General features: G+C 42.5%; 1 protein-coding gene across 1 annotated transcript in view; it reads right to left on the bottom strand.

Annotated features, from left to right (window-relative positions):
- The window catches only part of LOC143768264 (uncharacterized), a 59,715-nt gene that overhangs the window by 17,020 nt on the left and 15,034 nt on the right, over positions 1-27,661 (bottom strand). The window contains exons 7-39 of the mRNA XM_077256958.1: positions 23,653-23,745; positions 23,464-23,527; positions 23,067-23,165; positions 22,867-22,970; positions 21,405-21,543; positions 21,033-21,151; positions 19,464-19,613; positions 19,203-19,373; positions 18,809-19,118; positions 18,198-18,268; positions 17,910-17,997; positions 17,700-17,817; positions 17,150-17,273; positions 16,930-17,066; positions 16,589-16,844; positions 16,215-16,457; positions 15,867-16,043; positions 15,643-15,788; positions 15,315-15,405; positions 14,837-15,226; positions 13,544-13,670; positions 13,336-13,454; positions 13,003-13,199; positions 12,593-12,776; positions 12,326-12,491; positions 11,838-11,962; positions 11,400-11,708; positions 11,111-11,314; positions 10,877-11,002; positions 10,488-10,658; positions 10,304-10,408; positions 9,409-9,504; positions 8,849-9,000 (exon numbers count right to left, since the gene is read on the bottom strand). Coding sequence (XP_077113073.1) covers positions 8,849-9,000; positions 9,409-9,504; positions 10,304-10,408; positions 10,488-10,658; positions 10,877-11,002; positions 11,111-11,314; positions 11,400-11,708; positions 11,838-11,962; positions 12,326-12,491; positions 12,593-12,776; positions 13,003-13,199; positions 13,336-13,454; positions 13,544-13,670; positions 14,837-15,226; positions 15,315-15,405; positions 15,643-15,788; positions 15,867-16,043; positions 16,215-16,457; positions 16,589-16,844; positions 16,930-17,066; positions 17,150-17,273; positions 17,700-17,817; positions 17,910-17,997; positions 18,198-18,268; positions 18,809-19,118; positions 19,203-19,373; positions 19,464-19,613; positions 21,033-21,151; positions 21,405-21,543; positions 22,867-22,970; positions 23,067-23,165; positions 23,464-23,527; positions 23,653-23,745 — 5,171 coding nt within the window. The remainder of the gene's footprint in view (positions 1-8,848; positions 9,001-9,408; positions 9,505-10,303; positions 10,409-10,487; positions 10,659-10,876; positions 11,003-11,110; positions 11,315-11,399; positions 11,709-11,837; positions 11,963-12,325; positions 12,492-12,592; positions 12,777-13,002; positions 13,200-13,335; positions 13,455-13,543; positions 13,671-14,836; positions 15,227-15,314; positions 15,406-15,642; positions 15,789-15,866; positions 16,044-16,214; positions 16,458-16,588; positions 16,845-16,929; positions 17,067-17,149; positions 17,274-17,699; positions 17,818-17,909; positions 17,998-18,197; positions 18,269-18,808; positions 19,119-19,202; positions 19,374-19,463; positions 19,614-21,032; positions 21,152-21,404; positions 21,544-22,866; positions 22,971-23,066; positions 23,166-23,463; positions 23,528-23,652; positions 23,746-27,661) is intronic.

Below are 27,661 nucleotides of genomic sequence, written 5' to 3'. Positions count from 1 at the left end.
GGGAAGGTGGGCACAGAATGGGAAGACGGGCACAGGATGGTGAAGAGACAGGGAAGATGGGGAAGGTGGGCACAGAATGGGAAGACGGGCACAGGATGAGGAGACGGGGAAGATGGGAAAGACGGGCACAGGATGGAGAGATGAGGAAGACGGGCACATGATGGGAAGAGGGGAAACAGCCACAGGATGAGGAGATGGGGAAGACGGGCACAAGACGGGAGATGGGGAAGATGGGCACAGGATGAGGAGACAGGGAAGATTGGGAAGACGGGCACAGGGCAGGGAGATAGGGAAGATGGGCACAGGATGGGAAGATGGGGAAAAGGGCACAGGATGAGGAGACAGGGAAAATGGGGAAGACGGGCACAGGATGGGGAGATGCAAAAGATGGGGAAGAAGGGCACAGGACGGGGAGATGAGGAAGACGGGCACAGGATGAGAAATGGGTAAGATGGGGAAGACGGGCACAGGACGGGGAGATGAGGAAGACGGGCACAGGACGGGGAGATGGGGAAGACGATCCAAGGATGGGAAGATGGGCACAGGATGGGAAGACGGGCACAGGATGGGAAGATGGGCACAGGATGGGGAAGATGGGCACAGGATGGGAAGACGGGCACAGGATGGGAAGATGGGCACAGGATGGGGAAGATGGGCACAGGATGGGAAGACGGGCACAGGATGGGAAGATGGGGAAGACGGGCACAGGATGGGGAGATGCAAAAGATGGGGAAGAAGGGCACAGGACGGGGAGATGAGGAAGACGGGCACAGGATGAGAAATGGGTAAGATGGGGAAGACGGGCACAGGACGGGGAGATGAGGAAGACGGGCACAGGACGGGGAGATGGGGAAGATGATCCAAGGATGGGAAGATGGGCACAGGATGGGAAGACGGGCACAGGATGGGAAGATGGGCCCAGGATGGGAAGATGGGCACAGGATGGGAAGACGGGCAAAGGATGGGAAGATGGGGAAGATGGGCACAAGGATGGGAAGACAGGCACAGGATGGGAAGATGGGCACAGGATGGGAAGATGGGGAAGATGGGCACAGGATGGGAAGACGGGCACAGGATGGGAAGATGGGGAAGTCGGGCACAGGATGGGAAGATGGGGAAGACAGGCCGAGGATGGGAAGATGGGCACAGGATGGGAAGATGGGGAAGTCGGGCACAGGATGGGAAGATGGGGAAGACGGGCCCAGGATGGGAAGATGGGCACAGGATGGGAAGACAGGCACAGGATGGGAAGACGGGCACAAGAATGGAAAGACGGGCACAGGATGGGAAGATGGGCACAGGATGGGAAGATGGGGAAGATGGGCACAGGATGGGAAGACGGGCACAGGATGGGAAGATGGGGAAGACGGGCACAAGGATGGAAAGATGGGGAAGATGGGCACAGGATGGGAAGACGGGCCCAGGATGGGAAGATGGGCACAGGATGGGAAGACAGGCACAGGATGGGAAGATGGGGAAGATGGGCACAAGGATGGAAAGATGGGGAAGATGGGCACAGGATGGGAAGATGGGCACAGGATGGGAAGATGGGCACAGGATGGGAAGACGGGCACAGGATAGGAAGACGGGGAAGATGGGGACAGGTTGAAGAAACAGGGAAGACGAGGAAGATGGGAGATGGGGAAGATGGGCACAGGACGGGGAGATAGGAAAGGCGGGCACAGGATGGAAAGACGTGGAAGATGGGGAAGACGGGCACAGGATGATGAGTCATGGAAGATGGTAGATAGATAAATAGATTTATAAATAGATAGATAATAGATAACAGTTAGATAATAGATAGATCTATAATAGATAATAGATAGCTAGATAGATGATAGATAGATAATAGATAGATAAATAGATAATAAATAGATAGATAGATAGATAGATAGATAATAGATAGATAGATATATAGATAGAAGATAGATAGATAATAGATAGATAAATAGATAATAGATAGATAGATAGATAATAGATAGATAGATAATAGATAGATAGATAGATAGATAGATAGATAGATAGATAGATAGATAGATAGATAATAGATAGATAATAGATAGATAGATGACAGATAATAGATAGATAGATAGATAGATAGATAGATAGATAGATAGATAGATAGATAGATAGATAATAGATAGACAGATAGATAATAGATAGATAGATAATAGATAGATAGATAGATAGATAGATAGATAGATAGATAGACAGACACGTATAAATATGAAGCAGAGACACCCACTGCTTGAGAAAGGCTCATTCAGAGCTGAAACGCCTCCCAGACATGTAGGTTGATTAACTCCTCCACGTTTTCACCAAAGGGATGGAGCGCTGCCTCTTTTTTTGAATCTATGTGAATTTGGTACAATCACTGGACAGATTGCCTGGGGGCCTTGCACCCGAAGATAAGTAAAGTATTGTGCTGTTCCTTTTTTTGTACTAGATAGATAGATAGATAATAGATAGATAATAGATAGATAGATAGATAGATAGATAGATAATAGATAGATAGATAGATAGATAGATAGATAGATAGATAATAGATAGATAGATAATAGATAGATAGATAGATAGATAGATAGATAGATAGATAGATAGATAATAGATAGATAATAGATAGATAGATAGATAGATAGATAGATAATAGATAGATAATAGATAGATAGATAGATAGATAGATAGATAGATAGATAGATAATAGATAGATAATAGATAGATAGATAATAGATAGATAGATAATAGATAGATAGATAGATAGATAGATAGATAGATAGATAGATAATAGATAGATAATAGATAGATAGATAGATAGATAGATAGATAGATAGATAGATAATAGATAGATAGATAGATAGATAGATAATAGATAGATAATAGATAGATAGATAGATAGATAATAGATAGATAATAGATAGATAGATAGATAGATAGATAGATAGATAATAGATAGATAATAGATAGATAGATAGATAGACAGATAGATAGATAGATAGATAGATAGATAATAGATAGATAATAGATAGATAGATAATAGATAGATAGATAGATAGATAATAGATAGATAGATAGATAGATAGATAGATAGATAGATAGATAGATAATAGATAGATAGATAGATAGATAATAGATAGATAGATAGATAGATAATAGATAGATAGATAGATAGATAATAGATAGATAATAGATAGATAGATAGATAGATAGATAGATAGATAATATATAGATAATAGATAGATAGATAGATAATAGATAGATAATAGATAGATAATAGATAGATAGATAGATAATAGATAGATAGATAATGGATAGATAATAGATAACAGATAATAGATAGATAATATATAATAGATAGATAGATAGATAATATATAATAGATAGATAATAGATAGATAGATAATATATAATAGATAGATAATAGATAGATGAGGCGCAGATGGAACCGTGATGCAGGTGATTATGGTTTGGACGGACGGCGTTGCTCCACAGAAGACTTAAGAAGACAAGAAGAGGTGGAAGAATCATCACAGAAGACAAGGAGATGACTCGTGCGGTGTCTTATCGTTTGTGACCGCGGACACTCGGAGAACGATTTGCTTCCTACCACAGACCGTGTCCGGCCGCGCTCACAGGGAGGCGATGGGCCGCAGATGCTGGAAACTAAGGAACGGGAAGGGATTTTCAGACTTAAACCTCTGACACCTCCCGGCTTAATGTAGGATATAACTGTAATTCTTCACTTTTCAGGCTGTCGGCCATTTTCCGCTCTCTAGCGACTCATTAGCTTCCTTTGGTGTAGTTTGTATATACATTTACTTTGTATATGTATACATTTGTATACATATACATTTATTAGAATTTTATTGCTTATTTGTTTTGTTTTTTTATTTTTTATTTCTTTAGGTTTAGGAACAAAGGAAAATTGAAAAATGAAACCATGACTCATCCCATCTGTTTTTTTTAAATGAATTGCTGCCAAAGTTAAATAATAAGAATAGTAATATGTGGGAAAGTTTATTCACCGACGCCTCCTGCCCCTCGCGTCCTCCTGCCCCCGGGTCCTCCTGCCCCCGGGTCCCCCTGCCCCCGGGTCCCCCTGCCCCCCGGGTCCTCCTGCCCCCCGGGTCCTCCTGCCCCTCGCGTCCTCCTGCCCCTCGCGTCCTCCTGCCCGTCCTCCTGCCCCTTGCGTCCTCCTGCCCCCGGGTCCTCCTGCCCCCCGGGTCCTCCTGCCCCCGGGTCCTCCTGCCCCCCCGGTCCTGGTCCTCCTGCCCCCCGGGTCCTCCTGCCCCCGGGTCCTCCTGCCCCCCGGTCCTGGTCCTCCTGCCCCCCGGGTCCTCCTGCCCCCCGGGTCCTCCTGTCCCCCGGTCCTTCTGCCCCCTGGGTCCTCCTGCCCCCGGGTCCTCCTGCCCCCCGGTCCTCCTGCCCCCCCGGGTCCTCCTGCCCCCCGGGTCCTCCTGCCCCCCGGGTCCTCCTGCCCCCGGGTCCTCCTGCCCCCGGGTCCTCCTGTCCCCCGGTCCTCCTGCCCCCCGGGTCCTTCTGCCCCCCGGTCCTTCTGCCCCCCGGGTCCTCCTGCCCCCGGGTCCTCCTGCCCCCCGGTCCTCCTGCCCCCCCGGGTCCTCCTGCCCCTCGGTCCTCCTGCCTCCGAGTCCTCCTTCCCAACCTTTAGGGATTTATTCTCTCTTTATGGTTACATTGGAGATAGGGGGGATTCACCTTCCCTTATATTTCATTTATACCTTATGTAATGTTTGTACTAACTGCTTAGATAGAGAGGACAAATTATGCAAATGTGTGACTTTAAATGTACTTGATATATGAGATTCCGTCTATTTTGCTTGCTCTGAGCCACAGATTCGGCACAATGAGTCAGTGCAGTTTTTTCTGCCTTTGGAGGGGATGCCATGTGCAGTAGGTGTTGGATAATGACAGTTCAACATAATACAATGCACAGGTGTAGCTATATACTATTGTGTGCACACTGTAAGCAGTATCTGCACTTTATATATGCACATTGTATATTATATATACTATATATTACCACAATCAAGTGAATATCACATATGTGTTATGAGATGTTCCCTAATTGCTTTATAACTCACATATGAAGTCTGTTAACGTATATACAAGGTGAACACTGCCACTTGTTAATAGACAGATAGATAGATAGATAGATAGATAGATAGATAGATAGATAGATAGATAAATATAATAGATAGATAGATAGATATAGATAGATAGATAGATAGATAGATAGATAGATAAAAGAGAGACAGATAATAGGAAGCTTATAGATAAAGAGATAATAGATAATAGATAGATAATAGAAAGCCTATAGATAATAGATAAAGAGATAATAGATTATAGCTAGATAGATAGATAATAGATAGATAATAGATATATAAAGAGATAATAGATAGATGATAGATAATAGATAGATGATAGATAGATAGATAATAGATAATAGATATATAAAGAGATAATAGATAGATAATAGATAGATGATAGATAGATAATAGATATATAAAGAGATAATAGATAGATGATAGATAGATAATAGATAGATAATAGATAGACAGATAATCGATAATAGATAGATGATACAGTAGATAGATAGATAATAGATAGTAGATAAAGAGATAATAGGTAGATGATAGATAGATAATAGATAGACAATAGATAGATGATAGCTAGATAATAAATAGATAATAGATAGATAATAGTAATAGATAGATAGATAATAGATAGATACTAGATAGATAATAGATAGTAGTTGAAAGAAATGCTTTCTGCAGCTTTACAGAAACTTTATATATCGAGCTCTGTTACATTTCCTCGATTTCTAGAGAAGTTTATACACTTTCCATCCTATCACTGATAGAGGATAAAAATAATCAAATGTCAAGAAGATCCACACCCCTTATACTCCAGTTCAGCTCCTCATCTATCTCTGCTGACAACCTGTCTATATACATGTGTGAGAGGTTGTCAGCCCCGCCCTGGTGATGACATCACTGGTATAATGATGAGACCACACCCCTTATACTCCAGCCCCGCCCCTCATCTATCACTGCTGACAACCTGCCTGTATACATGTGGGAGGTTATCAGCCCGGCCCCGGTGATGACATCAGTGAAATAATGACCTGAGACCACACCCCTTATACTCCAGCACCGCCCTCCGGTGATGACATCACTGATATAATGACCTGAGGACACACCCCTTATACTCCAGCACTGCCCTCCGGTGATGACATCACTGATATAATGACCTGAGGACACATCCCTTATACTGCAGCACCGCCCTCCAGTAATGACATCACTGATATAATGACCTGAGGACACACCCCTTATACTCCAGCACTACCCTCCGGTGATGACATCACTGATATAATGACCTGAGAACACACCCCTTATACTGCAGCACCGCCCTCCAGTAATGACATCACTGATATAATGACCTGAAGACACACCCCTTAAACTCCACCCTAGCTTCTCATCTGGCTGATGTCATGGCTGGCCTTATAGTAGCGGTATAGTAGCGGTATAGTAGCGGTATAGTAGCGGTAGCTCTCAGCACCACGGTTTTTAACAGATCCTACACTTTATCTATGATTAGGATGCTTTCTCCTCTAAAACGTTCATCTTTTCTTTCCACCAGAAATCCCATACGGAACCTGTATAAAGTGACTGTAAGACCTGAAGTATCGGAATGTGAGAACAAGACGTCATCAACGGTGTCTCAAGAAGTGAACGGTGTCTCCTATTAAACTCCACCTCCCCTATTAGAAACACTGTAAAGTTTCCATGACTCCCCCACCCGGCACATAGAAGGAAACGTCCTCCTCCTACGACATCCCCGGTATCACGCACTGATTTATTAATAATGATGAGTCTTACTAATCACCGGTCATCAATGTCGGAATGTTTTCAAAATAAAATCACCATTTTAACTCCATTTCTCCTTTATTTTATTTGGAAGTGATTGTCCATCTGTCACGTTGAGTTCTCATCGCAGGAGATCATTTTCTAGATGGTTTCTTGGTGATTCTTGCTTCCAGTGACTCACGTTCTGTATTTTAGCTTCTGCCTTAGATGATCATGCATATATGTAGGGAGCTCGGGGTTTAGAGGCCTAATCCGACCTCAGATACGTGATAAAGAGCAGATGGCTCCTCTGTATCTAAGTAACATCTACTTATAGTAAAATATTTAACACCCCAGAACTTGTAATTAAATATTCCTTGAGCTGATGGAAGCCGACTTAGGAGCCAGAGATTATAGGATGGTGGTATTTAAAGAGCAGGTATTTGATACTCGGCCAATGTCGGGCTCCTTGAGATGTGGTTTTATCTTAGGAAACACTTATTTCTGATGTATTTATATAATCTGACTGCATCTTAAGGTCAAATGGGGTATACATTTCCCTAAATAAAGGTTAAATAAAGAAGTTATCAGAAGACATCACAATCTCTTTCGAGACTGGTCATGTTTTCCATTTTTTATCATGGAGTCTCAATCTTGATACACTTATACTGATAAAAACTTTTCCATGGATGTGAAGTCTCTCCAGTCCTAGTTTTGTCCAAGTTCACAGCTCACCATGCTTCTATATCACCTCTACTTCTCATTATCTGTTTTAATTCCTTCCCAATCTTCTTAGAAATCTTAAGGTCACCACATCTCCTTAGCTTTTTTAGGCATCACAAAACCTAATGCCAAATATTAAACATATACTGTACATGTGCCTCTTTAAGTTATCAAAATCTCACATATATCACAATTTCTATATTTCTGAAATCATAATTGACATCATAAGATCTGTAGAAGTCATCTTAAACATAATAAGGTCTAAGTGTACCTCACCAACTTCCAAGATCTACCTCACTTTATCAACCTTTTCATACATCTGATGGTTTACTGCATCCACACAACCTAAAGTTCTCTTGTTTCTCAGATGATACCTCTAGAGGTCTTTTGTTTCTCAGAAGATACCGCTAGAGGTCTCTTGTTTCTTAGAGGTCTTCTCGTTTCTTGGAGGATGCCTCTAGAGGTTTCTCGTTTCTCAGAGGTCTTCTCATTTCTAGCAGGATGTCTCACATATTTCAAGGCCTTACTCAACTCTCTCATATTTCCATGTTCTCATTCCCTCCATACTTCCTCAGACAGCTGCCCCAATGTCTGTGATACATCTCAAGATGTTTTGTATATGCCCAATTCGGGAAAATATAATTACAATTTGTCTAGGAATGATGGAAATTTAGAGTTGTTGTTAATATCCAAGTAGAATTTGGAGAAATTCCCTATACTTATTTCACCCGAATAATTGTAGTTAAAATCAAAATTCTCGTAACGATCACCACCATCTACAGCCACCAACGCACTGCTGTCTATATAGCCAATATCTTTCCCGTGTGTAGCTTCTGATCCAAATGCTAACAGTTTCAATAGTAGCATTTGTCAGCGATAACCAAGCCAGATTTATAGGGTCCCTTACGTATTTCCAGACTGGTGGAAGCAATCTTAGTAAATTAGATATAACGCACACAATGGATAAGACGGTCAGTAGGGAGAACACTTGACTTCATGAATCCCTTTATCAACTATATGTAGAACCTAAGCCACAATCTGCACCAACATCTTAGCTGATGTCCAGTCAATCTTATTAGACGAGGTCAATAACCCTCATATGTAAAAAAAGCACACAAAAAGTGTCCAACGCAATCGCCTTCTTGCAAAGGTCTACATTTTATTTATAGCTAAAAATTTAAGACATTAATTTAAGGACAAAGTGACAAAGATTTCACATTGTGTGCTTCTCTTCGTTCACCTTGTGGCTCAGTTGTTCCTCTCACTCTTCACTTTTGGTGATTTTGGTGACTTCCCTTGTTTTAGCCCGAAGCTTATTGACCTGAGACTCGGCAATATCGGCACGTTCTTCTGCTTCCTCCAGTTCATGCTGCACTTTACGATATTTGGATAGGTTGACGTTGGTTTGCTCCTCCTGAATTTTTCAAAATGAGAAGAAATGTAGCTGTAATTATATTACAAGGTGCTATAGAGTTCTGTGACTGTATGAAGAGTTCACCAAAAGCCCTTTTTGACAGTCTTATTTTTGGTATGTAGGTTAATTCAGTGCATAATCCATTATGACCTCACTACTCTTTCATTTTGCATCTTGTACTTTGGGCACCTACATATGACTTATACATTTTAAGGTTAGGGAGAGCCCATAAAAATGGCCACATTTTTTAACCTTCTAGATCACGAGATAAAATGTGAGATCTTCAGGTCTGATTTGTTTGTTTATTGGCTTTACCAGCCATGTGATATCATCTACAATCATTATGAAGTCTGCTACTTCATTGCTAAAGGAGCAGAGTGCCAAAGATGGGTCACAAGTTGGACTTACAATCTCCTCAGTCTGCCGCTTGTAGGCCTTGACCTTCAGCTGAAGTTTGTCTACCAGGTCTTGAAGTCTCATTACGTTCTTCTTGTCTTCTTCAGACTTTGAAAACAAATAGAAAAAAGACAAGTGAATGAAAGTGACCAAAACTGAAAGCTATTATCTTGGGTTAACTGTATTCTTAGTATACTAGTTAGAGAAGGATGGATCAAGTTGGCTAGATCAATAGTCTCTGGATGCTGGATGTAAGCTTTGCAAATCTCTAACCTTCTGGGATCCTTTTGATTAGCCTGGTGTGGCATCATATCATCTGTGCATCAAAATGATGACGTTGCACCAAACTTGGATAATCAAAAGCTGTGCTGGGAATTTTTGAAGGTAAGAGATTCTGGAGCCTAACATCCAATGCCCCAGAGCTCCAAGCCTGATCCTCCTCTTGCTCCCTATGGTCTTTGGGCGCTGATTTCTATGCTTCCATCATGCCCCATACTGACTAGAGGGCACTTGACTAGGTAGCCCCTAGGTTTCTATAATGTGAGGGCCAACTAGAAAACAAGGGATGTGCCAGAAGATCGGAGGGAACAAGTGGAGTGGACCTGCAGTCGCCGGATAGGCGAGGAGCAAGTTGAATGTTCTGCCAAATCCAAATTTTTTGTGACATTTATAGGGAATTCAAAAAACTTCATATCAATTTGCTCATCTCTAACTCCTACAGAAGTACATACAGAATAAACAAAGTTTTTTTCAAAGCTGGCCATCAAATGCTCATCATTTTTTACATGTCCCATGCTAAGAGGAAAGACAAGGAAGGACATCTGTAGCTTGCACGGATACAACCTTTACATGTCAATCACTAATGATCTCTCTGATTCGTTATAACACAGATGGGCAGTTTCTGTACCTGATATGTGAGTTCTTTTACACGTCTTTCAAATTTGCGAACACATTTAATGGCTTCTGAGCCACGTTTTTGCTCGCTGTCAAGTTCGTTTTCAAGTTCCCTCACCTGGAAGGCAAACAATATACATTTTCTAGAAATCTCAGCTAAAGCTTACATTTGTAGCTTCTTCATTTTCAGTACGTACCCTGGCTTCCAATTTTTGAAGCTGCTTCTTTCCTCCTTTAAGAGCAAGCTGCTCTGCCTCATCTAGACGAAGCTGAAGATCCTTCACAGTCTGATCAAGGTTCTTCTTCATCCTCTCAAGATGAGCGCTGGTGTCTTGTTCCTTCTTCAGTTCCTCAGCCATCATGGCTGCCTAAAAGGAGAGACAGATTAAGAATAAAGATGATAATCTAGAACCTTATTTCCAAATAGACCTATGAAGTGAAGTGTAAGAGGAAATCTACTCAAACATGGGGAGAACGGACAAATTCAATCTCGATGTTGCCCTTGACCAGATTTCAACCATCAGCTTTAGAAGCCTGCCACCAAAGGAACCACCATGGAGATATCTTAAATCTGTAGATTACTCACATCAGTAATTGCTTTCTTGGCTTTCTCTTCTGCGTTCCTGGCTTCCTGTATGGCCTCCTCTACCTCTGTCTGCATCTGAGCAATGTCATTCTCAAGCTTCTTCTTTGTGTTGATCAAGCTTGTGTTCTGTAAAAGAAAACCTGGATGGTTGAAATTCCACTAATGATTAAATAAATATCTTTGCACCCATATCAGACAGCTTTCAGTCCATTTTCTGGTTCATGAATTTAATACCTGTGAATGCAGGAGCTGGACACGTTCACTTGTATCGAGGAGCTCCTGTTCGGCAACCTTCCTGCTCCTCTCTGTCTGTTCCAGAGCTACCCTAATTTCTTCAATCTCGGATTGCATGAGGTTTGCTCTGCGCTCCACCATAGCCAACTGTTCTTTCAGATCTTCATTGGACCTGAGTGAGTCATCCAGGTGAATTTGGACGTCCTGTAAGGAGAAGTCAGAATAAACATGAAGTAAGGAGGTTGGTCGGCCATTTGACATCTTAGCATTTAAGTTTCCAGCCATCTACCTTAAGTAATCCTTGGACGTTTCTCAGCTGCTTTTGAGATTCTGCAGCCTGCCTGTTGGCGTGGCTCAACTGAACCTCCATTTCATTAAGATCTCCTTCCATCTTCTTTTTTAACCTCAGAGCATCATTTCTGCTTCTGATTTCAGCATCCAAAGTGCTCTGCATGGATTCCACAATTCTTATGTGGTTCCTTTTCAGCTGATCAATTTCTTCGTCTTTCTCGGCAATCTTCCTATCAATTTCTGATTTTATTTGGGTGAGCTCCAGCTGGATTCTAAGAATTTTTCCTTCTTCATGTTCAAGGGACGCCTGCAAGATGCAGATAGAAATCATCAAGGTATACAGTTATTTTTCTGTTTCTTTACAAATGTTATTTTTGTTTGAGGAGATAACAAAAGCTCTTTAATCAAGATGCCCTTGCTTTTCCAAATAAAATACCTCTGCTTCCTCCAGTGCTGTCTGGACATCAGTCTTCTCTTGCTCAATTTGCTTTTTGGCCTTTTCAACTTCATGGAGAGTTTTTGTATTTTCTGATACTTGTTCAGTAAGGTCTGTAATCTCCTCTACAGAAAAAAAGTAGAGTCATTGGAACCACCCATTTTGGTATCATCACAATACCACTATTCATGGTTTCTAATGTATCTCACCAAGTCAATGGTAAGAACAACGTGGAAGGGGCTTTCAACATTTGTATTAACCTAAACCACCATTACTGGGGATAAACAAAGTCATAAAACTGTTTTGGTATTTAGTCCTGGATTTGGGCTTCAAAATCTATTTTCATGGTATGTACATTCGTAATAGACTCTATAGAAGACTACCCTGCTTCCAGTAGGACACTTTTTATACTTTTATAGGTGGGATCTTGGCCCAGTCAGACTTACAACTTTATTTATGAATATTTAATATTCAGATGTAATTATTACGTTGCAAGTTCTTGTTCTCTCTCTTGATGGTCTCCAAGTGATCCATAGACTCTTCATAGGCGTTCTTCATTTTGAACAGTTCGGTGCTCAGAGAACGAGACTCTTTCATGGATGCTTCAAGCTCTGCTTGTGCCTCCTCATATTTCTGTTTCCATTCAGCCAGAATCTATAGTGCATGGAAGAAAATGAATCATTTTTACATAATTATCTAAATTCTAGACTAAAACAAGATTGTGAAATCGATATGCAACGTCTTTATAACCGCACCTTATCAAAGTTCTTCTGCTTCTTATCCATGGCAGCACATGCACTGTTGGACCTCTCCACATCAACCATGAGGTCCTCAACTTCATTCTGCAATCTCAGCTTGGTCTTCTCAAGGGACGCACACTTGGAATTCACAGCCTCAATGTGCTCCTCGGCCTCTTGTAGTCTTTGGGCCAGCTTCTTCCTGGATTATCGAATGATATACTGTATGTATGTGCCAATAATCATTTACAACTTTGACATTGATCACATTTTTTTTTGTGAATTTTCAATGTGTACTGAAATGGTTCCAGGACACAGAAGATAAAGTCAAACGAATGTCTACCGCAGGCAATATAATTGACACAAGATTTATTCTTCAGGCTCAGTATGGTGACATCTAGTGACACATATGCTCACAAGACACCTACTTGGCTTCTTCCAGTTCCTCTGTACGCTGAATGGCATCTGTCTCATATTTTGTGCGCCATTGGGCAACTTCCCCATTGGCTTTGGACAAAGACCGTTGAAGTTCAGCCTTTGCTTCTTGCTCCTCTTCAAACTGTTCCCTCAACAAGTCACAGTCATGGCGGGAAGACTGCAAGCCATGGGCAAGGGCGTTCTTGGCCTTTACAGGAAAAAAAAATTCCTAGTAAGGTAGTCAGTAGAGGCAATTTACTGGAAATATAATTCTGAGTTTTCGATATCACCCTCCAACTTAACATATCCTCCCAGTCCCTTTAGTTTTGGAAGATGTCACACACCTTAATCTCCTCCTCCAATTGCCTCTTGAGCTCATCAATTTGCTGGGTGAAAGCCTGTTTGCCTCTAGAGAGCTGAGAGATCAGAGCATCTCTTTCTTCCAGGTGGCGAGAAAATTCACCTATTCAAAATATGTATTTGTTATGTCACGATGTAGAGACCCAAATATGTGTGGGTCTTCACCTTTGAGCAAAAAAGTACAAAACTCACCATTTTCAGTTTGCAGGCGGGCTCTTTGAGCACTGATGTCATTTATCTGTCTTTGATGCTCTTCCTCTTTGGTCTTGAGTTCACTCAACTGGTCTTCAAGGGTACGGCAAATCTTTTCAAAGTTGGCCTGTGTACAAGACAACATTCATCTAGAATTAAAAGTAATTGGTGGAAATAAGTAGGAAATGTGGTGTTTTCTAAGGGAACAGGTGAATGACGGCAGTCATGATGGATGAGTACATGTATTATTGCTGCGTAGACTACAATTCGGAAACTTTCCATCATTTCAGCCATTGGCCACAGAGATTGGATAGTATGGACTACTGTGACTTCTTGCTTCCTAAAAGTAGTAATCTCCAACTGTGACTTTCAGAATGGATATGGTATCATTAATAAGTCACCATGGTGCCACTAACAGGACACTGGGAGAAGAGGCTGTCGGAGATTGCACATGGTTGGAATTTTACGTGGTCGGGAAATTTACTACTGTTCTATGTTGGCATTGAAAAACTGGGTGAAGGACAATAATAGTCAGTTCTTTTTCTCTTTTTCATTAGATTCCTAGCACAACTTCACAGTGGGAAGGGATATTTTCTTTGTATTGCTTGATCCTATGCCTTTCAGAACTAGACCAAGTCCAGTTCCTGGACCACAGTAAGACCTTAGAACCTGGCTGAATTATATTAGGTGTTGTGTTAACACCGTTTGAATGACTGTGTCTGAGTCAGAAAAGGGGCAGGCTATTGTAAAATAAGTTAAGGTCACCATACGCATTAGATAAAAATCCACTCTACCAAAACAACTTCTCTTCATCAGTCAACCATCTGATTTGTATGGGGATCTTCTCACCATCACTCCAAAACTATTTGAAATTTCAACACCTCATTTTTTTATGTTAGTGGAAGATATCTCCCTAATCATGGCATCATGGCCACTGCTTTCTCTCTTCTGTCTGTTGAAAAGACAAGAAAACTCTGGAAATTGGGTGGTTACGGATAGCTAGCTGACAGCAGAAGAAACGTTCTACAGAAAGCTGACCAGCTTTAGAAGTTATTCTTGGAATCCAATGGAGTGACACCACAATGTTTCCAGTCTTTTACACTAGTTTGCTTTTCACAGAACCTCGAAATAGGGGAAGAGTAGGCAGATATTGGTGCAAACAAACGACCTACTAGTGTTGACGCAACCAGTATTGCACATTCAACCAGCTTGGACATGATGGTTTAGTAAATGCCATCTCATATTTTGGATATCATGAGTGCTTGCCCTATTTCTTTCCATTTGTGACTCTACCTTTGATTTGGATACAGATTCCATGTTGCTGGCGAGATCGTCAATCTCCATCTTGAGTTCACTCTTCTCTTTTTCCAGTTTCTGCTTGACCCTCTGCAGATTATCAATTTGTTCCCCAAGCTCCGCAGCACTGTCAGCATGCTTCTTACGGAGAGCGGCGGCAGTGGCTTCATGTTGTAAGGTGGCTTCTTCCAGGTCACGTCGCATCTTCTGGAATTCAGCCTCACGTTTCTTGTTCATCTCAATCTGAGCAGAAGTTGCACCACCAGCTTCTTCCAGGCGCTCACTGATCTCCTCAAGCTCTCTTGAGAGGTCGGAACGCTGCTTCTCAGCCTTGGCACGGGCTGCACGTTCTGCCTCAATTTCTTCTTCAAGTTCCTCAATACGTGCCTTGTAATTAATGAAAAAAATAAAATTTCCAATAAAAATCCTGCTCATTTACTTTTTAGGCAATGGTCTAATTGTAAGTCAACTCTACCTGTAATTCTTTAATTTTCTTCTGCAACTGAGCACCAAGGACCTGTTCATCCTCAATTTTGCTTAAAAATTGGCTGATTTCAAAATCTTTCCTACAGGAAAATGGTGTTTGAGGTTAGACTGAGTGCATGACTAGAATGACAGCTCACACACAGCCCCATCAATATATGGTGACCAGATTTAGGTGTCCTCACATACAACTGAACCAAACTTTTTTTCATGTTTTAAAACAATTTTCTAATTCCGCTCAAAAATATTGATAAAATATATACAGTATGTTATCTAGTTGTGTTTCAAAATACATTTGCTTTGAGGACTTCCATACTCACTTTTTCAGTTTTTCATCCATCTGCTGCTTATCATTTTCTAGATCCATGATGGTTTCTTGGGCTAATTTCAGATCACCCTCCAGTTTCCTCTTGGATCTTTCGAGGTCCATGCGCAGTTTCTTTTCTTGTTCCAGAGATCCCTCAAGCTAGAAGTATAAAATCTTATCAAAGCGATTGTCTATTTTTTGCTCCAATGCAATTTTAAGCCTTTTCACACTACTCACGTCATCCACTTGCTGCTCTAGCTTGGTCTTTGCTTTGGTCAAGGTGTTCACTTTGTCTTCTTCAGCTTGCAGGTCATCGAGAGTTTGTTGGTGGGCTTCTTGCAGAGCTTTCTTCTCTTTTGTGAGCTTAGCTATGCTCTCGTCCAGGACTGCCATCTCTTCTGTAAGGTTTTTAACCTTTTAGAAAAAGAAAAAATTCTTCCATCGATTCACATTACACTATTTTACTACAGTTATTATGCATAAAATACTACAATTTGAAACTTGCTGAGAAGGAAGTAACAAAGGCATCTATCAGGACAAAGAAAACCAATATTGTTTCTTAGCATAGTAATTAAAATGGCTTGCCTTGTTTTCTGTGGCGTGTTTTTCCTTCTCAACCTTGGCCAAAGTCAACTCAAGGTCATCAATGTCTTTCTTCAGCTCGGAGCATTCATCCTCTAGTTTCCTCTTCTTGGCTGTCAGCTCAGCATTTGACTCTTCCTCATCCTCCAACCTCTCAGTCAACTCTTTGATTTTGGCTTCCAATTGGATTTTTGTTTTGATCAATTGATCGCATCTCTCCTCGGCATCGGTTAGGTTTTCCGATTCCTAGGTCAAAGACAAAAATGCAATTGGAAAACTTACTATTAAACTTAAAATCAAGAAATTGCATAAAACAACCTCCCGTGTTAATGTTACATGGAAAATGATTGAGATATCTAAGATGAGCTCAGACTCACAGACTGGACTTGAAGCTGCAGGTCATTCTTCTCTTGGAGAACTTTAACCATCTTCTCTTCCAGCTCCTTTCTCTTGGCTTCTGACTTGGCCAGAGAGTCCTTAGTCTTCTGAAACTCCTCTTTCATGTTGGCCATCTCTTTCTCAGATTCGGCGCTCTTCAAAAGAGGTTTGATCTTAAAGTAAAGTTTCATCCATGGCCAAGTTTTAACATTCATGAAAGCTCGGATGTTGTATTGAATTGTAAATATGGCTTCCCTATGATTTAACGCACAGAAAATGAGTCATTTAATGAGATTTAATCCAAATATTTAATTCCACAATATATTAAGTTATTGAATACCTCCTGTCCATCATCTTCTTGAATTCTACCCTCATAAGATATCCCCTGCACATGGCTTGAGTACGAGTGATGACTTCGGCCAGTCTGTCATCTCGCATCTCTTCCAGTGTCCCCAGTAGACCAGCTTTGAAGAATACCTTAAGATATGGCACATAAAGCCTTGTAATACTTGGAGAAACAGAATGATTAATATATCCATGCCGCATATAAAGATACATGCCTTTGTGTGTCCAAATCTGTACTGAGTATGATCAACATCAATGGACCCAAGAAGTTTCTCAGAAGCTTTCTTGCTATCGATAAACTGACCTTCAGGGATGGCACTGGCATTTAAGATCTTGTATCTATTAAGAGGGTAATTGGGTGGGTTTCAGATATTTGGAAAAATAAATCCGAAAAGTATCCTTCTGGATTTAGGGAGATATCCAGTGGGCATCAATGACGGTCATAGAATGAAAGAATACACGCGCTTTCTAGAATAGGGCTTGATTGTTTGGAGGAACTAGACTGAATTCTCCAAGTCATGGGGCACATATATAATTGTACCAATTGTTAAGGGTCAAAGTATTTGGTTGAATTACCAATTTTGGGAAATGTAAGTCTGTAAGATAGTTCTGTAGTAGTACAATAAAGAACACATGAACTTCCTAGAAAGTGGCCCAGTTGATACTAGACCCAAGTCTACAGACCACCAGAATCAATGTTTAATGTTGGCATACCATTTTTGCTTTATCAGACATGACACATTTTTACCCCAATATTTCATCTACCTCTGCTTGAAGTCACCATACAGAATTCTGCTCGGGAAACCCTTTCTGCAAATCCTAATTCCCTCCAGGACACCATTACACCGCAACTGGTGCAACACCAGATCATGTTCCATGGCACCTTCAGAAAAGGACATTATGCACATTAAGAGATGTGTCTGATTTTTGGGGATATTTTGGGAAGACTGTTTACAAAGGATTTGTGGTTCCTACCTGGAGTTTTGGTCTCATTGGGGATGAGGCAACGTACAAAGTGAGGGTGAGTTGACCTAAGATTGGTCATCAGTTTGTTCAAGTTCTCCTATAATACGAGGAGAAAGTAGAACTGGTTATATCATGAGATGGCCAACTGGAAGAATTCAGATCCTCAACCTGCAGCACATTTTATATTTTCTATAGAAGTTTCATTGGTTTTCTGTAAAATGCGATGGGGAAGATGTGTTGCATTATTGTTCTCCCGCAGCCTTGAAAGGTAATAATAGTTTGTATAGAGGAACTTACCCTGAAAAGAGCAGACACAGTCTGGAAGGAGGACCCCTTCTTTTTGCTACCTTTCTTTCCACCACCACCCTCTGAGGAAGATAAGGACAGTTATGTTAGACACATCTACATTTTCTTCACCGATACCATCACGTTTTATTATTTTTATTAACCTTCCTTAGTAAGAGCAACTACACTTTACAAAAAACTTTTGGCATCTGTCATTACTACGTGTCAGAAGTTTTGATTAGAGTGGATCAGTTTGCTGAGACCTCAAACAATTTCTGAAGTTTAAGGGCAGACGACTTAACCGATCTATGAGCTCTTTCAGCAATGATCAACTTGACTTGGCTCAAATCGGAACCCAAGAAGTCTTCTTCTAATCTTTCATACACAAGGAGAGATAATCACAGTTTAAGGGGAGCAATGCTTGGTTGACAGCTTCTAAACCTTTCGTTTTAGGTTAGGTTCTCAGCTCAAGGTCCCGCACATATCAAAACTTCTGACATGTCAAATGTTTGTGCAAGGTAAATACTTTGCTTTAACTGCAAATAGTTTGTAGTTTGACCCTTCCATGTCATTTCCCAAAGTAGACTACAGTTTTGGTGGTTGGCATACATTATAACATTCACCTGCTTCAGCGGCTGCGTAGCTGGAGAAGAGGTAGGCTAAGGTTTTCATAGATGACTTCTGGTAGAGCCCAATGACAGTCTCGTTCAGTGGGTCCTTGTTCTTGTCCAGCCAGCCAGAGATGTTGTAGTCAACAGTCCCAGCATAGTGGACCAGGGAGAAGTGAGCCTCGGCTTTGCCTTTGGTCGGTTTCGGCTTCTGGAAGTTGTTAGATTTGCCGAGATGTTGGTCGTACAGCTTGTTCTTGAAGGAAGTGTCGGTGGCCTTGGGGAACATGCACTCTTCTTCCAGGATGGAGAAGATGCCCATCGGCTGTGGTAAAATTGGGGTGTGGGTTTGATCAGCACCTCCTACAATTTTTTTGTCTTTCTAGATAAAGTGACAAGACAAAAATACCTTTTCGATGAGCTCGATGCAGGCGGCCAGGTCCATGCCAAAGTCGATGAACTCCCATTCGATTCCTTCCTTCTTGTACTCCTCTTGCTCCAGGACAAACATGTGGTGGTTAAAGAACTGCTGCAGCTTCTCGTTGGTGAAGTTGATGCATAGTTGTTCCAAGCTATTGTACTGTAAATACGTAAGGTAAGCAATGAATATGACAATAAATGGTCAATGGCAAGTCACTGAGATGAATGACCAGTTGGCCCAAGTTCTTACATCAAAGATCTCAAATCCAGCAATATCCAGTACACCGATGAAGAACTGTCTCGGCTGCTTGGTGTCCAGCTGCTCATTGATGCGTGTAACCATCCATAAAAACATCTTCTCGTAGACGGCCTTCCCCAAGGCTCCGATAGAGTTGTACACCTGGAGGGCGAAGCAAAAAATGAAAGTTCATCAATTCAATGTTAGATCAGCCTTCTAGACTATATATGTTACTCATACAGTAACTTATAAGAGATAGCCGGCGTAGGAGCAAATCAGAGTGGCTAGTATGAAGGGTTTGGTTTAAACAAATTGTCTTTGGATCCTTGTAGACCCAAACCCAAGCAAAGCTTGGCCAAGACTCTACCTAATTGGGTATCAAAAGGGTCATGATAAGATTTCAGATTAGTGGAAATTAGTTTAAGGGTTCTTCTATACAAAGCATAACCACTAAAGTCTAACAGGTTGTTTGCTAATCTTCCCATTAGAAAGAAAGTAAAGTGATTGACTGCAAAGTCAACTGCACAAAGTCATGATTAGTGTCAGATTTTGGGATAGAGGAAATGTTTTCAAGGGTCATACTATACAGAGCATGACCACTAAGATCTAGCACACTATTTGTGAATCAGATCCCAGTGAAAAGTGATTGAACGCAAAATCAGCTGCACAAGGATCATGATCACTATTGGATCTTGGTCAGTGGACATGTTTTCATTGGTCCATCTGTACAGAGCATGCCCACTATGATCTACTAGGGTATTTGTAAAGTATCCCATGAAAAATAGGAAAAATGATTAACTACTAAGTCAACGGAAAAATGTTTCACGATTAATAATTAACAAGTTTCTTCGGTATAGAGCACGACCACTAATATCTAATAGGGTATGTGTGAACCAACCTGATAGAAAGAAATCCCACTGACGAGACATTGAGTGAAAATCAACTGTATGACAGACTACACTATCCACTGTATCACAGCCCGGACTATCCACTGTATCACAGCCCGGACTATCCACTGTATCACAGCCCGGACTATCCACTGTATCACAGCCCGGACTATCCACTATATCACAGCCCGGACTATCCACTCTATCACAGCCCGTACTATCCACTCTATCACAGCCCGGACTATCCACTGTATCACAGCCCGGACTATCCTCTGTATCACAGCCCGGACTATCCACTGTATGACAGACTACACTATCCACTCTATCACAGCCCGGACTATCCACTCTATCACAGCCCGGACTATCCACTGTATCAGAGCCCGGACTATCCACTGTATCAGAGCCCGGACTATCCACTGTATCAGAGCCCGGACTACCCACTCTATCACAGCCCGGACTATCCTCTGTATCACAGCCCGGACTATCCACTGTATCACAGCCCGGACTATCCTCTGTATCACAGCCCGGACTATCCACTGTATCACAGCCCGGACTATCCACTCTATCACAGCCCGGACTATCCACTGTATCACAGCCCGGACTATCCACTGTATCACAGCCCGGACTATCCTCTAGTGTTATGTGGGGCTAGTCTCACCCAGGTCATGAAGATCTGGATAGTAAAGACACCCACCTGCTGCACAGTTTGGCCCTTGGTGACATATTCATTTCCAACTTTGACGCGGGGATAGCAGAGGGCTTTCAGGAGATCTGCGGAGTTCAGGTTCATCAGGTAGGCAGCCTTGTCAGCGACTGGAAGCAACAATGGAGAATAGATTTAATTAGTATAACATAAGTAGATGCTGCACTACCATCCATGGCCAGGAGCTGGCGCTAGAAATTCAGGATGTGTAATTTCACACTATTTAGGGTTGGATGAGGTGGAACGAATAATTTTTTATTTATCCTCATCACATTTTATATTTTTATATTATGTTTTGATTATTATTATTTCCTTCCCCTGACTTTGCCTAAACTGTTTATTTCTGGAGACCCCAGTCCTCACCTTCTGTGCCGTCAGGCTCGGCCTGCTCCTCTCGCTGCTTTTGCTTGAACTTCATGTTACCGTAGTGCATGACAGCACCTGTCAGCTTGTAAATGGAGACCTTCTCATCAGCGGTGAATCCCAGGATATCAATGGCGCTCTGTGGATTAGGAAATCACAGTCAGTCACCACTTCACCTTGAAAATGTCTGAAAAGCCAGAATTATATTATTATTATTAAATTATATATGGTGTTTGGTTTTATTTCTAGCTGCTACCCTATTTACAGTACAAGTCCTGCAATTTATAACAGTTGTCTCATGAAGACAACCCCTGCCCATGTGCCCTATTTGCAGGGTCCCCTGCTTAATGCCGGGCACCTTCCTTTCTGTGGGACTCAAGCCATGCACCCGAATGGCCAAGATGTAATACTACATTTACCCTGCAGTGGGTGCAGTACAAATAGTTTATTTTCCCAGGGTTGGAACGGAGGTTCCCTGGCAGTCACATTCTGAATAGGTGGTCTCATGAAGACAACCCCTGCCCATGTGCCTTATTAGCAACAGGTTCCCTGCTTAGTGCCGGGCACCTTCCATTCTGAGGGACACAACCTGCCCTTGTATTACGTGAACAGTCATGCATCTGAATGGCCAACATGTACGGTAATACTACATTTACCCTGCAGTTGGCACAGTACAGGGTTGCCCTGGCAGTCACATTCTGAATAGGCTGTTTCTCAAGAGATAACCCCTTAAAAATGGAACCTGTCACTTATCATAATTATGTAATTTTGTTTGCCTGATGTAAAGGCTGCTATTCTTGTGAACCCGGCGCTGTTTTCCTTTTGTTTTTGTGCCTCTGCATTCCTGAGATACAGCCACCTTTTGCTTCTATACAAATCGAGCCTTTTTTGTGTGAAGTGGGCGTGGTCTTCCACTCTTTCTTGAGGACCACACCCACTTTACTATCAAGACTAGATTTTCCTACAGGGAAGAAGTAGCCATATCTCAGGAACGGAGAGGCTGAGGAACAAAAGAAAAACATCTCCAGATTCAGAAGAACAGCAGCATTTACACTGGGTAAAAAAATGGCATATTTATGCCTAGTGTCAAGTCCCCTTTAATTTTTATTTTCTATATTCCAGAATATTTATCAACATAATCGATTGTCCACACAGTCAAGATATTTAGACCCTGCCTTTGAGAGTACCCAGGAAAGCCCCAAAACTAGCCATTTTGGGCAGAGTTAACCTAACCATTCTTCTTTTATACATTGAACTTCAGCCAAAATCTGTTGGAAATATGTTCAGAATAAAAAAATGGAAGCCCCCTCCTAGGAAACACCCACAAAACACGCAGGAATGACCCAAAATTGGGCCAAAAATTTAAAAAATGTACTCAGTCGCAGCAAAGGATGAATGTTCGAGTATGGGGAGTACTTCGCCTAAAAACTGTAACAATAGTACAAATGGCTTCTGCACTTACATCAGTGGCCATCAGCTCATCAGCGTCATCGATGCTGGCCACGGTAATTTCACCTTGGCTGACAAACGGGAAGTCGTAAGGGTTTGTTGTAATCAAAAGCATGTCTGGACGAAAACAAATCAGAGTAATAACTATTATAAAAGACACAAAAAAGTTGGAGGATTTGAGGAAGCATTGGAACTCCATGAGTTCCTCCTCACCGATCAGCTCGGGCTTCTTGTTGGACATGATCTGGTAGAAGATGTGGTAGCTTCTCTCGGCTTTCAGCTGAAAGGTCACTCGGGATTTCTCCAGCAGATCTGAAAACAACAAAACCAAGCAATGAAAAAAAAAATCTGTAAAAAACAATGTAAGATTAGACCCAGTAAGAATCAGGATGATTTAATTTTCCATAGTTTTTCACTAGATGGCAGTTTTACGTTTCGAGAGCTCCCTCAAGGGATCTGGGCCACATCCGAAATTTCTCTTTACTGGGAGCTCAACTTTATGGATTCATTTTCCCTTACAGTATGTCCATATTATTTGTGGATCTCTGTTGTATACTATTGACCCTCTTGTGCCACAAAGGGAAACCAAAAATCCCAATTTCACACTCACAGGTTTCAATATCTGCAGACGCCAGTTTTCCAGTGGTGCCGAAATGGATTCTGATGAATTTACCCTTTAAAAAAAAAAAAAAAAAAACCCCAGAGAATAGAAAATAAAAAAACATCATTCATGTCATCATCAGCGATTAGACTGTAAGAAAAAAAAAAATATATATATATCAGGAACACGAGAACGTACAAAGCGGGAGGAGTTGTCATTCCTGACGGTCTTGGCATTACCAAACGCCTCTAGCAGTGGATTCGCCGAGATAATCTGATCCTCCAGAGTTCCCTGTGGTAGAGGAAGATAGATACAGTATCTTGAAAAAGTCCTCATACCCTGTGAACTTTTCCACATTTTTCCCGTTGCACTCACAAGCATAAAGGTATTTTATTGGGTTTTCCGTGATACCAACAAAAGTAACAAGTATTTTTGTCCTGTAAAGGAAGTGATAAGAGATTTTCCAATTATTCCAAAAATATAAATTTGAGAATTGTTCTGTGCATTAGTATTCAGACCCCTGTAGTCTGATGCCTATAAATAACGTCCTGAGTGACCAATCACCCCCAGAAGTCACATACAGTAATTAGTACATTGTGCCACCCTGGGTGTGATTTCTTCTCAGTATAAGTATCATTACAGGGAGCTAGCTTCCCGGGGAGAGGTCAATCACTATGATCCACAATGGGGGCAGGGGTTCATCCAGGAGGAAGAGATCTGTCATCTTGTTTTCTTCCATAGAGGGATGGTGTAAGCAGAACACCTGCCCCGAAGACTGCATGAACTTATGACAGGCAAGAGGGTCCCGTGGTTCCTGAATATGGATGGAGGCAGGAGGTGCTATGCAGACTGTGGGGTTTGTGAGGGCCGGGCTTTGCCGAGGCCTTTTGGAAAGCTGAGAGAGTGGGAGAGGGTCATGGAGGCTAGCCAGCTGTCATGTCGGACGCTGTTCATACTAGGGCGTTCGACAGACAGAGGTAATTCCGCTTTTGTCCACTATGCGCTCAGTGGTGTCGGCTAGTTTTTGTCTAGCTGTTCCGGGGTTAATTTAGCTGGTGCTCGGATTGGAAGCTGGGCCATGCCCACTGCCTTTAAATAGTTCTTCTGAACATTGGGCGTCGCCGATTATAGCTTCTGTCTTGTGCTAGGTTATCTAGGTCTGGTGTGGTGAGCTAGGAGTTGGAGTATCGAATCTGGTGGTGTATTTCCCTTTGTCTTATTTACTCCATCCTATATTTGTATTTGTTTTGCCCTGTACACTTATAGTGTATTCCTGAGTGACTGCGGCGTGGTGCTTATTTTTCCGTTATCCTTGTCTGTGCTTACTGTGGGTATTGGTGTGTGGTCTCTTCACTGGGTGGTGGGTTGTGGTTTCAGCCTAGGGTTGAAACAGGAGACAGGGTGAGGATGGAGGCCCAGACATGCACACCATCAGTGTAAACTCTGGGAGAGGGTCAGTCAGGGTTTCCCTAGTCTGAGGGAAATCACAGGGGCCCGGGTTATTAGCTCTTGCCTACCTAGGTTTCCCGTGACATTATAATCGGCCAGCATTATTTCCATGGATCCCATGATTTCCAGTTGGAGGCGCTGTCCCTACAGGTCACTGAGTTGAGGGGGGCAGTGCAGCAACAGGGACTAGCAGTATCTAATGTGCAAGCCGGAGTAACAGGTAGAGTTGCTGAGCCTAAGCTTCCTCTGCCTGAAAAGGCTGGGGAACGCAGTAAATTTGTTTCTTTTCGTGAAGCTTGCAAACTGTATTTCCGTATGCGTCCGATCTCCTCAGGTAATGAGGCTCAGCGTGTGGGCCTAGTGTTGTCTTTACTAAATGGGGATCCCCAAGCATGGGCGTTCTCTTTGCCATCTGATTCTGCTACATTTAACTCGGTGGAGAGTTTTTTTTCTGCTCTTGGAGACATTTACGATGATCCTGACAGAATGGCTCTAGCAGAATCTAAGATGCGCACTATTCGCCAGGGGGAGCGTGTTGCAGAGAATTACTGTTCTGAAAAGCGCCGCTGGGCGGTCGACACGCAGTGGAATGATCCCGCGCTGCAAAGTCAGTTTATTCATGAGGTTTCTGGAAGGGTTAAAAAAGCCCTCCTGATGTACGAGACTCCTGCTTCACTACATTCCGCTACGAGTCTTGTGGTCCACATTGATCGCCGTTTGCGTCAGGGGGAGCATGAGACGCCGCCTGTGGGAGAAGGTTTAGGTTCACGTGAGGTTGCTGCAGGTGAGCCCACGGAACCTATGCAAATCGCAGGGGTGTCACATGTTAAGCATCGAGCCCCTGTGCTCAGGAAGCAGGGAGCCTGTTTTTACTGCGGTAAAACTGGTCATTTTGTTAATATTTGTCCTCTGCTGTCTAAGAAAAACGCAACGGCGGAAAACTTCTAAGCTCAGAGGGTGTGGAGGAGGCCAATCTGAGCTTATGCATATCCTCCATGGTGGTTTCTCAATGCATGCTCCCTGCCAAAGTTATTGTCGCTGGCAGAGAGCTGCCAATCACGGTTTTTGTGGATAGTGGTTCTGCCACAAATCTCATTGATGAGGAGTTTGCGCGCACAGCCGGTTTTAGGATCGAAAAACTGCCTCATCCTATCCGCGTGGTCACCATCAATGCTGCTCCTCTCCCACAGGGGGAGATTACTGAGTTTGTGGCTGAGGTGAAACTCCACATTGGGGTTCTTCATTTCGAGCAGGTTACATGTAAGGTGCTCAGGAATCTTCCTGCTCAGGTGGTTTTGGGTTTTCCATGGTTGTCCATGCACAACCCGGTTATTGATTGGAAAACTGAGGACATAATTCAGTGGAGGGAATTCTGCCAGGAGAATTGCCTGGCCACATGTGTTTCTGCGGTGACTTCAAGCGTTCCTGAGTCACTTCTGGATTTTGTGGATGTGTTCTCTGAGAAGGGTTGTTCAGAGTTGCCGCCACATCGTCCTTATGACTGTTCTATCAGGTTTAAACCAGGGTCCAAATTGCCTAAAGCAAGGATGTTTAACATCTCCGGTCCGGAGAGACAAGTGCTAAAGGATTACATTGCTGAAAGTTTGAGCAAAGGGCACATCAGGCCTTCATCTTCGCCTGTGGCAGCAGGGTTCTTCTTCGTGAAGAAGAAAGATGGCGGATTACGCCCGTGTTTGGATTTCAGGGAGTTGAACCAGATTACGGTTCGTGATCCATACCCTATGCCATTGATACCGGATTTGTTCATCCAGGTGGCAGGTGCTAAGTGGTTTACCAAGCTTGACCTCAGGGGGGCGTACAACCTCATAAGAGTCCGTCAAGGTGATGAGTGGAAGACGGCTTTTAATACCCCTGAGGGTCATTTTGAAAATTTGGTGATGCCTTTTGGGTTGACTAACGCACCTGCAGTGTTTCAACATTTCATCAATGATGTGTTCTCGCATGTTTTGGGGAAATTCGTTATTGTGTACCTAGATGACATTCTCATATATTCTTGCGACCGTGATGCTCATTTAGATCATGTCAGGCAGGTGTTACAGCTTCTCAGAGAGAATAAGCTATATGCTAAACTGGAGAACTGTGTATTTTCAGTACAGGAGTTGCCTTTCTTGGGTTATGTTGTGTCTGCTTCTGGTTTTAAAATGGACGCCGCTAAGGTGCAAGCGGTGCTGCATTGGGAACGTCCTGATAACCTGAAAGCGCTTCAGCGGTTCCTTGGGTTTTCTAACTACTATAGGAAATTTATCAAGGATTTTTCCATCATTGCTAAACCGCTAACTGACATGACTAAAAAGGGTACCAATTTCTCCGTTTGGCCTGAGGCTGCTGTGCGCGTATTTGAATTTCTTAAGAACAGTTTTGTTTCAGCCCCCATTCTTGTGCAGCCAGACGTATCAAAACCTTTTGTTGTGGAAGTCGATGCGTCTGAGGTTGGTGTGGGGGCGGTACTGTCACAAGGCTCATCCTTGAGCGATTTGCGTCCATGCGCCTATTTCTCCAAGAAACTGTCGCCCGCAGAACGTAACTACGATATCGGCAACAGGGAGTTGTTGGCAATCAAGTTGGCTTTTGAGGAATGGCGACACTTCTTGGAGGGGTCGGTTCATCAGGTTACTGTTATTACCGACCATAAGAATTTACTTTATTTGGAATCTGCCAAGCGTCTGTCTCCCAGGCAGGCTCGCTGGGCATTGTTTTTCACGCGGTTCAATTTTGTTGTCACTTACAGACCGGGGTC

Source organism: Ranitomeya variabilis, chromosome 4 (assembly GCF_051348905.1).
Source record: "Ranitomeya variabilis isolate aRanVar5 chromosome 4, aRanVar5.hap1, whole genome shotgun sequence".
Lineage (NCBI taxonomy): Eukaryota > Metazoa > Chordata > Amphibia > Anura > Dendrobatidae > Ranitomeya > Ranitomeya variabilis.
This window is presented reverse-complemented; position numbering and strand designations above follow the sequence as displayed.